Here is a 14,249-nt window from a genome sequence, read left to right as displayed (position 1 = left end):
AAAGGACCATGGCCAGGCTGAGGTTTATATGCAAGGGGGAGGGGAAAGTGGGAAGGAAAAGCCAATAGGCAAGAAGGGAAAAAGTGAGAAAGAAGGAAGGAGAGAATCACACACTTTGACTCTCCGCCCAGTGAAAGCTGGACTCTTTCTATAATGCAAAGCTTATTTTTCAGTCATCTCCCAACCAGGACTGTATTTTAATTCCACGTAGAATAACCACCTTCTATTTGGTATTTAGACACAAAGTGGAGAGCAGCCAGTTTTACTGGAATTCAAGTGAAAAACAGAATGTGCTGTTAATACCCATAACAAAAATAATAATAGCTTATCATTTGTTAGATGCCAGGAAGTGTTCCAAGTGCTTTCCATGTACTTTTCAAAACAATCTGGCAGAGAAAATAGGATTTTCCCCATTTTACAGAAACTGCAGCTGAGATGGGGCTGCCCAAGTTGGTAAAAGGTAGAACTGGGACTGGGATTTGTTTTTCTGACACCCAAGCTTTCCACTGCACAATGGTGCCCCTGTTTTTCATGCTTTGTGTGCCAGACAGCCCAAGCTGGGTTGGAGAAATTCACTGATTTTCCTTTGGTAGGAAAAGCCACCAGTCCTGACCCCCAGCCCCAGGAACCAGGAACTCAAAAGAAAGTACAAGTCCCAGCATGACCAAATGATCTGCAAGTGCCTCTCTCTGAGCATCTCTTATGCCGCCACCATTGGGGGCCTGACCACCATCATTGGCACCTCCACCAGCCTCATTTTCTTGGAACACTTCAATAAGTAAGTAATTCACTCCGTCAACAAATATTTACTAACCACCCACTGTGTGTCAGGGACAGAACCAGGCGCTGAGTATACCACAGAAAATCGAACCAGAGCAGTTTCTGTACTAAGAGGGAAAAACGATGATCAAGTCATTACAGTTAAATGTGACAAGAAGGGTGGGATTCTGCTGGGGGAGCCCTGCTGAGGGACCCCACCCAGTCTAGAGGGAGGAAATTACTTCCCAAAGAGGCGACGATGAAAGTGGAGACGTGCAGGCCAAGCTGGAGTTAACTAGATGAAGGGAGATCTTCCAGACAAAGAAAACAGTGTAGTAGGCTCAGAGGCAAGAGAGCAGAGCACATAAAAGAAAATGACAGAGGGCAAAAGGAGGCCAGGGAGGTGGATGCGCAGATCACAGAGGGCCTCGCGGGGCCCACTAAGGAACTTGGACTTCGTCCGAAAGGCCGTGAGAAGCCTTTGAAGAATTTTAGGCAGGGAGTGAGGTTATCATACTTACAGTTTTGAAAACTCATTCTGGATTTTGAAAATGGACAATGGTTTGGAACAGAAAAGGCAGGCAGCAGGAAGATAAACCAGGACCTGGCTACAGATGCCCAGGAGAGAGCTGATGGTGGCCTGGGCAGCAGTGGGAGGAGAAATGGCCAGATCTGAGCAACATTCAGAGGGAGACTCGACCGGCCTGGGTAGGGGTAGGAAGAGCCTGAGAGAGGGAAAGCCCAAGTCTCATTGTCAGGCTTGGGGCTTCAGCAGCTGGGGAAACAGAGTTGCCCTTGACGTAAATGAGGGCAAAGATGAGGAAATGTTGATACAGAGGTTGAGATGACCAGGTGGTCACCTGGGCTGGGGCCACAGCTCTGCCCAGTGATGAACAAGGAGTCCACCAGATAACCTCCTTGGCCCCCTAAGACCAAGGAGGCCCCCTAAGCAGTGGATGTTGATAACAGATTTGCAGATTCCATGCCATGGTTCTCCTGTGGGCAAAGTTCACATCTAGAACCTTCATGAGGCTCTAGAGACCGAAGTTCTCCAGAATTGATGCCTTGTGTCCCCCAGTCAAAACACATTCCTTGGGGGCTTCCCTGGTGGTGCAGTGGTGAAGAATCTGCCTGCTGATGCAGGGGACACGGGTTTGAGCCCTGGACCGGGAAGATCCCACATGCCACAGAGCAACTAAGCCCGTACTCCAAAACTACTGAGCCTGCGCTCTAGAGCCCCTGAGCCACAACGACTGAGCCCATGTGCTACAACTACTGAAGCCCATACGCCTAGAGCCCGTGCTCCACAACAAGAGAAGCCACCGTAATGAGAAGCCCACACACCGCAACGAAGTATAGCCCCCGCGCGCCGCAACTAGAGAAAGCCTGTGCGCAGCAACGAAGACCCAACGCAGCCAAAAATAAATGAAATAAATAAATTTAAAAAAAAAACATTCCTTCAGTGACTTTACAAAGAAAGTACATCAGATTGCCTCCTCTATTCTGTTGTCTTGAAATCCAGATCAGAATCTTTACATAAATTAAGAGCAAACAGATCCAGAGTGATTCTCCTGAGGGCAAAGTATATACACGGCAGTGGTATCGATTTTGGTTGCTTGGATGCTTTTTTAGCTTATTTCATAATTCTGGGCAGGGCTCAGTGCAGCTGCAGCTGCCAAGTGAGTTCTAGATAACGTTTTACCATATTTTTATCATTATCTCTACCATGAGCTCTGCTCTGTCTTCTTAAGGACAATTTAGCTTATTACCCCAAAATACCAAATGGAAATCCACCCTTTTCTAATCACTGACCTGGTTCTTTCCCCTCCAGCCAGTATCCAGCAGCAGAAGTGGTCAACTTCGGCACCTGGTTCCTCTTCAGCTTCCCCATCTCCCTCATCATGCTGGTGGTCAGCTGGTTCTGGATGCACTGGCTGTTCCTGGGCTGCAAGTGAGTCCCAGGGCCCTGCCAGCAAGGCTCTCCTGTCCATCCAGGGCCATGGTGCAAGCCCTGGAGGGTGCCATCCAACGGGGAGCTGCCAAGTAACCACAGAGGGTGCCCGGAGGATGCAGTGGACTAGATGAGGAGTCGGGCATCACATCTTCTAGACACTCTGAACATACATGGACTCTGCACTTCACTATGAGCTCTGCAATGAAATGTTCTTAATTTCAACCAACTGGTCAGGGGAAGTGCTGGATTCATAAAGAGTCTGAATCGGAGAGTGTTTAATGTAGTTCCATACAGAGTAATTTGAACTAATTTCTAAAGAAATGATGCCAAGTAGAAGTTCCCTTAGGCTTAATTTTATAGACATGACTGATTTATACTTAGTAGCTGTATGAAATATGCTCATATCCCTCACAATAATATTAGACATCCCTCGTGCAATATTATTTCTAATATTAATTTGCTTAGCCAGCCTTTTACTCATTACGGATGCTGACTCCAAACTTGATCAGCTCCGAACACATAAAGGGAAGATGTATATGATGTTTTGCTATTAGTCCGGGGACCCAACATTCCCATTGCTCAGGGAATGTTCTCTGAGTTGACTTTTATTTTAATAACTCAGAGACAATTGTCAAATCAAAGATAACTGTATACTTCTGTGCCTCCAGTGCTGCTAATTGAAAAGTAACACCCACTTTCACCCCAGACAAGCCTTGTCTCTAGACAGATACACATACACACACCTATGTGTGTGTGCAACACACAAATATATAAGCATCTATACACATATGCTGCATCACATTGATTCTCACTTATGTAAAGGACGAGTGTGTAGAGACTTCCCCGGTGGTCCAGTGGTTATGACTCTGCACTTCCAATGCAAGAGGTGTGGGTTCCACCCCTGGTTGGGGAACTAGGATCCCACATGCTGCATGGAGCGGCCAAATTTAATTAATTAATTGATTAATTAAAAAACCCAACTGGGCAAAAAAAATTAAAAATACAAGTGTGTAGAAACAACCTCACATAAGTACACTTGCACAAGTCCATGAGACATGACTTTACATTTATATACCAGAGATATACCCGAAAGGCTGGGGAGAAGGCTGATGAGAGGCTGTGTAACTTGGCAGATCAAGAGTCGCGTGATAGGTGGAGCGAGTGGAGAGAAGCACCATCACAGCCAGCCAGCCAGTAGTTTAGTATTTGCTTAAGACCTGTTGTCCTCTGGGCCTCAGAAGTGTGCTTCCTTTATTCTTTTGCTCATTCTCCCATCTCAGTTTTAAAGAGACCTGCTCTCTGAGTAAGAAGAAGAAGACCAAAAGGGAAGAGTTATCAGAGAAGAGGATCCAAGAGGAATATGAAAAGCTGGGAGCCATTACGTAAGAATCAGCCCTTCACCCTCTCTCCTTCCCCAGGAGAAAATGTGGCAGGTAAAGTGTGCGCAGAAGCAGCCTTGTTCTCAGCGGTCCCTTGAGCTGGGGGAATTTTCATCAACTACGAATCTAGGTATTTAGAGGTGCTACTTAATGCCAAAGTCAAGCTGGCCCAGACTCTAAGGGCCACCCTTCCCCTCTGCTGTATTCCAAGTCCAAGTGGTTAAGCAGTAGCTGCGTTTTAGGTCTCCACTATTGGAGCTCTGCATACAGGAGCATCCCAAAGCAAAGTCTGAAAGCTAACAGAAACTTCCCAGTTCCTGGAGTGGGTCTGTTTTCTTTTATAGCTACCCGGAAATGGTGACTGGATTTTTCTTCATCCTGATGACGGTGCTGTGGTTTACCCGGGAGCCTGGCTTTGTTCCTGGTTGGGATTCCTTCTTTGAAAAGTAAAGGATATTGTCTCTGAGAACCACCCGCTAACCCAAACCCTTCAGGCAGTACCCGCCGGTGTCCCCTCCCAGATTCTTCGGGATAGTCGTGAACCCAGGAAGCACTTTGTTCCCTTGAAAGTCCCCCCTTTTTAGGGCAGCTGCAGTGTGGAGTCAGGAAGAAAATAGTCTTTGGCGTCTGAGTCCAGGCTTGGGGTCAAGAGCTGCCACTTACCATCCACATGACCTTGGTCTTGTTACTTAAGCTCTTGGAACCTCAATTGTTATGAGAGTTAAAGGGGAATATGTCTGCAGAGTAAAACACCACCTGTAAAGACCATGGCCCTTGTGGCCGAGGCCTGTCCCACCCCTGCATATTCCCGAGGGCCAGGGCCACAGGCCACAAGCTCTCAGTGCCAGCTTGTGACCCTCCCAGGAAAGAGAACTCATCCTTTTCTAGTCTCCTTTATCTAAATAACTCCTGACCACTCCTTTTAATAGGTCCATAAATTCACACTAAGACATCTACCCTAACCAGGCCCTGCCTCCAGACATTAACTATTGCCCATTAAATCCACCACCGGACAGCATGGCAGCAACTGGCAAGAAGGCAGGTTGACGTCCCCTCTAGACTAGGTCAAGAGAGGCACTGTGTTCAGAGAGGCTGTCCTGAGACACTGCGTTACCCCTGGGCTTCCTGACCCTCTCCCCAGCTCTTCTTGTCTCTTCGCCAGGAAGGGCTACCGCACTGACGCCACAGTCTCTGTCTTCCTTGGCTTCCTCCTCTTCCTGATTCCAGCGAAGAAGCCTTGCTTCGGGAAAAAGAACGATGGTGAGAGGAGTTCAAGAGAAGAAGTTGGGGCTGGCTCTAGTCAAATAATGGTCGAAGTCAGAATTTTGGGAGGAGCCTTACCAAAGCCCTTCCAACTCCTCCCAGAATAGCAGAGTATCCTCTGGTTCATCAATTAGGCCCCTGTCTCCACAAATCACACCCATTAGGGTTCATCTGGCTCTGCCTCGCTGTCTACCTGTGATCCAGGGGAAGACCAGGAGCCCTCACCGGGGACGGAGCCCATGATCACGTGGAAGGACTTCCAGAAGACCATGCCCTGGGAGATTGTCATTCTGGTGGGAGGAGGCTATGCTCTGGCTTCTGGCAGCAAGGTAACCCTTGAATCTGTTCTCATTGGGTCCAATGTTTTTCCAGCAGCTTGACCGAATGAGTCATTATGGTGCCGGGAAGGAAGATTCAAAGGCGCTGAGAGGTGAATGTTCACCCAAGTCACTGGGAAGGGAAGCAGTTCAGCCAGGAATGGACATCCTGTCCCACCTTCTAAGCTGGCACTACTGGGAACAGAGTTACAGATAGCTGTGCCACAGTCACGGCACACAGGCATTCACACCTCACTTATGGGCCCACGCTGCTACAAGCAAAAGATGTACTGGACTTTGTAGGCATGTCCTTCTGGAGTTTTGACAGTGGTGATAGGTGTAAGGTGTAAGGGCCCAGAGATGCTCCAGAATGACTCACAGCAACTTGTGAGTCCGTATGCATATGGACTCCATATGCATATACTGAGACCCTGTGGAGAATGTATGCTAAGGCAGATGTAAATACCCCCAATTCCTGACTGGGAGGATTCGGGATGAGATCTTTTAAAGGGGGCTGGTGGGAAAGAGTTGATTTTCCTAGATTGTTAGCCCTTCCTGAAATAAACAGCCCTAAGAATCAAGCAGGTTAGGGGTCTCCCTGTTTTCTTCCTCTACCTCGTCTATCTACATTCACCCATTCTAAACTTGGCTCACTTTTCACTGCCCATTCATTGTGGGCCTAAATGCTTTCTGCATCAGTAACAAAGTCACAGAATCCTCCACTTGGAAGGAGCCATGGAGCGACACTGAGTCCCATCTTCCCACCCAAATAGAGATTTCCCTCCAGGACGCCTCCAGTGACAGGGCAAGCCCTGCACAGCCAACGAAGAATATTGTTCTTTACTTTCAGTTCAGGTCTTCTGGATGTCTTCCACTCTTTGTTCTGGCTTTCTTCTCAGGAACCCTCTCCTCTCCTGTAATAATTATTAAAACAACAAAGACAATCAGGTCCCTTGAGATCATTTTTTTCTTCCGACTAAAACTCCCTAGTTCCTTTAACCATTCCTCATAGTAGTGACCCCTTACCATGCTGGTCTTTCTCCTTAGGACCACTTTGCCTTTGCTCAAACACAGTCCAGGGGTGGTCGGTCTAGTGCAGAGTAGAATAGTTAATTACCCAAGCCCCATCCTGTATTTCTATGGAAGCTTTTATAAGGCTTCATTGTCATTCATGTCAATATTTATATTGACACTGCAGTCAACTAAAACGCTTCATTCTTTTCATTGTTAGCCACTATTAAGCTTCAAGTCCTTCAACCAATCCTGTATATATGCTGTCAATATTTTTGATTCCAAGTTCACAGTATCATATTTATCTTTGTTGAATTTCAGTGGTTAGTTTTGGCCTCTGAGCCTAGCCTGGCAAGATCTTTTTTTTTTCTTTTTTAACCAAAATTGTGCATGTATAGTTGGTATAACTGTAGAACCTACTGACTACTACTTTAATAATATAATTCAGGTACAATATGTGTGATTCCTACTGAATTTCAAATAATTTCAGTCTTAACATTAGTGAGGAAAATCCAATAAAAAATGTTTTCATACCAAGGGTTTAAAAAATTAAGGTTTCCTTTGTTGTGGTTTTTTTCCTAACTTTGCAGTCTAATTTACCAGTTTATTTCATTATAGTATCAACTAGTTGTTCTGAAAAAGAAAATTGCCACTAAGTTATTTCACTTTACTTACAGGTACTATGTGGAAAACATGATAAATAAAAATCCATTTCTTTATAAAACATACTGTTTCCACTCAGCTAACTGCTCTCCCTCCCCTCTCTTTGTCCAGAGAGCAAAATTTAATGTGTCACAAGAGATAACGATTACAGAGTTCCTGTAGGCCTCGAGACTCTGCACCCACCATTAATTGAGGTAGTCCCCACACACTGGATTTATAGCTCTCGGTCAGTTGAGAAAAAAGAAAGGGAAGTGGTCCAAGGTAAAAATGGCTACATGAGAGAATTCTGAAGCCCTTTGGTCATCAGTCGTCTATGAGCATGTCATGAAGTGGCCAGGGTGCTGTGGAGATCAAAGGAGGTTTTGATGAACTTGGAAAAGAGGAGAAAGGGTGGCCTGCTGACAGTGTAGTAAGGCAGTCTTTAACAGTAGAACATGAGTAGGGCTTACAGCTTGAGGAATCATAAAATGTCTCACCTTGCTTTCTGCCCTACTGCCCATTTCTTTATTGCATTTGCAATCTAGAGGGTAAATAGCAAAAGTCGGAGCTTGTCAACCATAGAAGGGAGAGGAGGGAGGGTGGGGAGAGCTGGTGAATGCGTATGGCAACCTGGGGTTTTTTAAGAACATAAACTCATTTGTGCCCTTCATTTTTAAGGGAGGGGGAGAGCCCTCATCATTGGCAGATGAACATCTTCCAACCTAATGAATTATTCCAAATGGGAATATTCATTGATTTGAGTAGATGTGTACAGGTGTTGCTAATGGAAAATGTTCAAGCGTGGCAATATGCCTTTATATCGTGTTGCCAAAAAGCATGGGCAGATGGTAGATCCTGATGTCAGCCACGATGAGATTTGAACCTAACACAGGTTGAGACTGAATGACTGTTTCTAGGCCAGTGACGTGGCACCTTCCCCACTACGTGGAGATAGACCTGTAATCCCTCTCTCCTTCATTACTCATGTAAAACTTCTAATGTTCAGTCTTGCCCATTCAAGGCCCCCAAAACCAGAGAAAAGGTTACTATCCAAACATGTTGATAATTTTTCCCATTTCACGGGTGATAAAATAAGAGAAATAGATTTCAAAAGCAGGATTAAGGATTACACTTGGCAATCTGTGTAAAGGGCATTGTTGATTGAATGCACAGCATGAGACTGTCAGAGGCTGGAGAAAGAGTAACAAGTTTGAAGTTGAGGGGCTCATCACCCCAAAGATCTCCAATCCCTGCCAAGTTATATCAGGGCTAAGGAGGATCTCAGCAAGTAGAGGCTCTCCGTGCCCTGTGACAATGACTGACCAGGAGGCCCTAATTAGACTGAATGGTGTACAATCATTAAAAAAAAAAAGCATTTGCTGGGCTACATAGTGATCTAACCATAAAAAATCAGGAATGCCTGTGGGTCCAGTCTGCCTGAAAACAGGGAAGCAAATTAGATGGCTCCTGGTGGTCCCTTTCAGCCCCTCACCATCCCTGACCTTCTGGAGGCTAAGAATTCCACTGGGAGTGGCCTTTCCCGCTTTCTTCTCACTGCATCACCTTGTCTCCTGCAGAGCTCTGGCCTTTCCACGTGGATTGGGCACCAGATGTTGTCTCTGAGTAGCCTCCCACCGTGGGCCGTCACCCTGCTGGCGTGCATCCTGGTGTCCATTGTCACAGAGTTTGTGAGCAATCCGGCCACCATCACCATCTTCCTGCCCATCCTGTGCAGCCTGGTGAGTAGAGCAGGGTTCCCAGATATCCAGACCGGCTACCACAGGAACAGACAGGGGCAGGCCCGGGCCCAGGGGCAGTTCCACGGCTGGACTCTCTCTTCTGGTCATTGCCACAGCCTTCACTGACTGGTGTTCAAGCCATAGTTTGATAAATGAAGTCTATTTCAAATAGTAACTGATAAGTAAATAGATAATTAATAACAGCAAGAGTTCTAGAAACCCTTTTCCAAAGGACTAGGCTTAGTTTAGGGGCAGCCCTGAATGGAAACAAGAGTGGACAAGATAACCTTAAAACCCTAGGATTCTAATTCCCCACAATCATCATCAACCTTTCTCTCCTAAGATGAGAGGGCGGGAGAAATAGCTACAGAAAATGGAGGCAAAATGCTCCCAGAAGCACTCTCGGCTGCAGAGACCAAAACCACAGCTCTGTCATCAGCGCCTCCACCCAGCTTCTCTGTCCAGGAGATTCTGAGAATTATGAGCAATGCCAGCCTCATTCCACGGTCTCAGAACAATTTGTTATTAATGGAATAGGGGAGGGAGCAACTGCCAGATCTCAGCCTGGCTAAGCAGCCCCAAAGGTAATGCACCAAACAAAATGCTGCCTCTGTCCCATTCTGTGAGGTGGAACCTGTAAAATGAAGGCTCCTTCTCATTGCCAACAAAATAATATCTTCCTGCTCTTTCTAATCCCAAACTCCTCCCAGCCACTCTCTGCTCATTGCTCAGATGACTCCCTCCAACTTCTCCCTTCCATCACCCTGCCTGTGCGAGCATGGGAATGCACTTAGTTAAAACTTGGCAACATTGAGGGTAAGACCACGGGCTCACGTCCCATGTAAGGCAATTATCTTACCTAGGAAAAAAACCTTAATTCTGCACCCCAAGAGAGAGAGAGATGCCTACTCCAATCAAAGCAGCTTATTCATGAGATTTGTGTTTGAAGAATTTCTCAGCTAAAGAATCAAATTTTAAAACCACTTCCTTAGACCAGCACCAAGAAATGAAACATCCCTTCTGGGAAGTCACTTGGAGCCCATGTTTCCATGGGAAGTGAGTGAGCAGCGGGAACCCATCCAAGCAGCCCAGCACTACATGCTTTTGAGGGTGTGATTTAACTGCCCCCAGCACATGGTGTCCAGCCAAGGTTAGCCAACACCGAGCCATCATTTAAAGCACATTCATGAGAGTAAGCACAGGAAATGCAAGTCTAATCTCAAGGCTAATGCTTCTGTGAATTCTCTCTTCTCCTAGTCCGAAACGCTGCACATAAATCCACTCTACACCCTGATCCCAGTCACCATGTGCATCTCCTTTGCAGTGATGCTGCCAGTGGGAAACCCCCCTAACGCCATCGTCTTCAGCTATGGGCACTGCCAGATTAAAGATATGGTGAGTCATGGGTGTCCTCTCCCTGCCAGGCCCACCTGCCATGAGGACAGGGCTGACTGGCCGCACGGCCTTCTCCTCAAGTTTATTATTTTGTAAGCGGTGCCCTTGACCTGTCATAGCTCAGTCTGCTGTGGCAGAAAGAATGGTCCTGGTAAAAGGTTTCTGTATGGTCCATGCGCACCAAGAATAGCAAAAATGTGCTCTTCCCAAAATCCTAATCTGGGAGAAAGTGGGAATGTGGACAGAAAAAGCTGGGACAGACACGGGATGTGACCCAGTTCTAGAAGGTAAGAGCTTGTTCTAGTCTTTGCCTCAGTTTCTTCGTTGGACTGTGGGGATATTCACTCAGAGTTGCTGGTTTATTCACAGAAGGTTAAGTCTGAGACATTGCATGAACCTAGGGTGATAAGAACAGGATCCTTCTATTCAACTCTCTCCCCCAAGCAAGGAACCCCCGAAGCAGCAACTACAAAATGAAGCATTCACAGCTCATTTCTTAGTTTTCAGCGAGGCTCACAAAAGACAGCTCTGAGGGTACATTTTGCCGCTGATTTTAGTGTGCAGCACATCCACTCTCCACCCCTCAACCTATGCTCACTGCTATGCTTTTTAATACCCAGGGCTGACGGGGCTGGGAAAGGAGGAAAAAACTAATACAGATGACTGGGCCAGGCTGACTGAAACCCGGCCGCTTCACCCTTGCTGAGGGCCTATTTACTTTTCACTCAAATCCAAACTTGATCTCAGCAGCCCTGTAAATATCAAATGGAGAAAAGGAAGAGCTTCAGGCTGGGAGCAGATATTCAGATCCTTTCTACTTTCAAACTGCTCAGCTGAGTCATCTGTATTACTTCAGGGAAGAGAGGTCACAGCCACCCCTCTGTCCCCCTCAGATCTTACTACACAACCCTGTCTGCCCCTACTGAGCTCTGCCCCAACTCCCCTGTCCCCACGAAGACCACCCCCGCCGCTTCTCCCCGGCCCGCTCCCTCTGCCATGTGCTTCCCCTGATCACCCCTGCCTTCTACCCTGGAATCAAGCGATCAGAGACAGTCTTTTGTTTTTTTTAACATCTTTATTGGAGTATAACTGCTTTACAATGGTGTGTTAGTTTCTGCTTTATAACAAAGTGAATCAGTTATATATATACATATGTTCCCATATCTCTTCCCTCTTGCGTCTCCCTCCCTCCCACCCTCCCTATCCCACCCCTCTAGGTGGTCACAGAGCACCCAGCTGATCTCCCTGTGCTATGCAGCTGCTTCCCACTAGCTATCTACCTTACGTTTGGTAGTGTATATATGTCCATGCCTCTCTCTTACTTCGTCCCAGCTTACCCTTTCCCCTCCCCATGTCCTCAAGCCCATTCTCTACTGTCTGCATCTTTATTCCTGTCCTGCACCTAGGTTCTTCAGAACCATTTTTTTTTTTAGATTCCATATATATGCGTTAGCATACAGTATTTGTTTTTCTCTTTCTGACTTACTTCACTCTGTATGACAGACTCTAGGTCCATCCACCTCACTACAAATAACTCAATTTCGTTTCTTTTTATGGCTGAGTAATATTCCATTGTATATATGTGCCACATCTTCTTTATCCATTCATCTGTTGATGGACACTTAGGTTGCTTCCATGTCCTGGCTATTGTAAATAGAGCTTCAGTGAACATTGTGGTACATGTCTCTTTTTGAATTACGGTTTTCTCAGGGTATATGCCCAGTAGTGGGATTGCTGGGTCATATAGTTCTATTTTTAGTTTTTTAAGGAACCTCCATACTGTTCCCCATAGTGGCTGTATCAATTTACCTTCCCACTAACAGTGCAAGAGGGTTCCCTTTTCTCCACACCCTCTCCAGCATCTATGGTTTGTAGACTTTTTGATGATGGCCATTCTGACTGGTGTGAGGTGTTACCTCATTGTAGTTTTGATTTGCATTTCTCTAACGATTAGTGATGTTGAGCATCCTTTCATGTGTTTGTTGGCAATCTGTATATCTTCTTTGGAGAAATGTCTATTTAGGTCTTCTGCCCATTTTTGGATTGGGTTGTTTGTTTTTTTGATATTGAGCTGCATGAGCTGCTTGTATATTTTGGAGATTAATCCTTTGTCAGTTGCTTCGTTTGCAAATATTTTCTCCCATTCTGAGGGTTGTCTTTTGGTCTTGTTTATGGTTTCCTTTGCTCTGCAAAAGCTTTTAAGTTTCAGTAGGTCCCATCTGTTTATGTTTGTTTTTATTTCCATTTCTCTAGGAGGTGGGTCAAAAAGGATCTTGCTGTAATTTATGTCATAGAGTGTTCTGCCTATGTTTTCCTCTAAGAAGAAAGAGTCATTTTTAAAGGCACTGGATGATGAGCAGTGAGCCGGTCCTGGGTTCTATTCCCAGCCTGGGTACCGACTCAAGACTTCAGTTTCCTCACCTGCTAAGTGAGGAGGTCCAAACTAGATGCTCTATGTGGTCCCTTTCAGCTCTAAAACGGCCTTAATTTAGCTCCTTTAGAACCTGCCTCCTCTCATCTGCTAGGAAAACATGGTTAGTTCTCCAGGCCAAAAGGCCCAGGAGGCCAGGGTGATTAAGTCCAGGCCTTGAGCCAGAAGGCAGAAAGGCACATCTAGTCATTGGCTTAGAACAATTTCCTGGCATTCATTTTTCCCTTGCAACTTTCCCAACTCAGTCCCAGCTAGTGGACTGTGGTGACACGCTGTGTACTTGGTCATCACCTGGTAGGATGCCAGCCATCCTTACTGTACACTTTTCCAAATGGCCCTGGCTCTGCCATCCCTCACGTCCCCCTTCCACCTGGCAGTGTCAATGCCATGACAGAAATGGAAGGGGTCAGAGCTGTGGAGGTGACATTCCCTCAGGAGAAAGCAGCAAAGGCCCCATGCCAGCCAGGGTGCCTGTGTCCCCTTCCTGTGGAAGGGCTGGTGGAAGGCAGCTGACCTGTTGCCCCAGGTGAACCTAAGGTACACTACTTCCATGAGCCGTTCCTTGGGGGAAAAAGGTAACATTCATAGAATACAGGCTCTCCTGTGAGTCGTATGTGTCAGCACATTAAAGGCTCTGAGAGGTTCCTGCTTTACAAGCTCTGTTTAATCTTGAGGAACACATTCCCTATTATGTAGCTACAGAACCCTTTTTTTAGCATAACTTAACATCCCAAGATCTGGTGTTCCAAGTACATGGCTTCTAGGCCTCCATGTAATAGCGAGAGTGCTACAAACACAGAGAAGGTTCTAACGGCCGTCTCCCAGCCCCAAGTCCTCCCTGCTCTCCTGTCCTCAACAGTCCTGTGCCCCCTACAAGGCACCACTAGGGCACCCCAGGCAGTGACTGGAACAAATCGGGGCCAAGCAGGTGGGCTGTGATCACATCGGGGCTGAGGCTCAGGCAGGGGACACAGGTGGGGAGCATCTGGGGATCTGTGCTGCTGCCTGCTCACGGTGACTAGTCTGTGTGTCCTGCTGCTTTGTCTCCTGCAGGTGAAGGCTGGTCTGGGGGTCAATGTCATTGGCCTGGTGATAGTGATGGTGGCCATCAATACATGGGGAATTAGCCTCTTCCACCTGGACACTTTTCCCGCCTGGGCTAAGGTCAGTAACATCACTGATCAGGCCTAACAGAAGTGGGCAAATGGCCCAACCAAAGGAGCTGCCAGCACCCGGCAGAATCTGACCAACAGGCCAAGCAAACCACCAGGAGTGCAAAACCCCCAGCAGAAGATTCCGCCAGCTACCACCTCGAGTGAATTGCAGGGAGCCTTCAACAACCAAATGCACAGGCTCGGA

General features: G+C 46.7%; 1 protein-coding gene across 2 annotated transcripts in view; it reads left to right on the top strand.

Annotated features, from left to right (window-relative positions):
* Positions 1 to 14,249, top strand: part of SLC13A4 (solute carrier family 13 member 4) — a gene marked incomplete at its 5' end in the record, with an annotated part of 39,134 nt that extends 24,885 nt beyond the window's left edge. For both annotated transcript variants that reach the window (XM_082846805.1, XM_082846804.1), the window contains 9 exons: positions 594 to 778; positions 2,591 to 2,710; positions 3,994 to 4,095; positions 4,437 to 4,538; positions 5,255 to 5,352; positions 5,560 to 5,684; positions 8,903 to 9,064; positions 10,322 to 10,459; positions 13,944 to 14,249. In XM_082846805.1, the coding sequence (XP_082702931.1) occupies positions 594 to 778; positions 2,591 to 2,710; positions 3,994 to 4,095; positions 4,437 to 4,538; positions 5,255 to 5,352; positions 5,560 to 5,684; positions 8,903 to 9,064; positions 10,322 to 10,459; positions 13,944 to 14,081 (1,170 nt within the window). In that variant the 3' untranslated portion in view covers positions 14,082 to 14,249. The remainder of the gene's footprint in view (positions 1 to 593; positions 779 to 2,590; positions 2,711 to 3,993; positions 4,096 to 4,436; positions 4,539 to 5,254; positions 5,353 to 5,559; positions 5,685 to 8,902; positions 9,065 to 10,321; positions 10,460 to 13,943) is intronic.

The sequence above is a fragment of the Leucopleurus acutus genome, assembly GCF_964270905.1.
Source record: "Leucopleurus acutus genome assembly, chromosome: 9".
Taxonomy (NCBI): Eukaryota; Metazoa; Chordata; class Mammalia; order Artiodactyla; family Delphinidae; genus Leucopleurus; species Leucopleurus acutus.
This window is presented reverse-complemented; position numbering and strand designations above follow the sequence as displayed.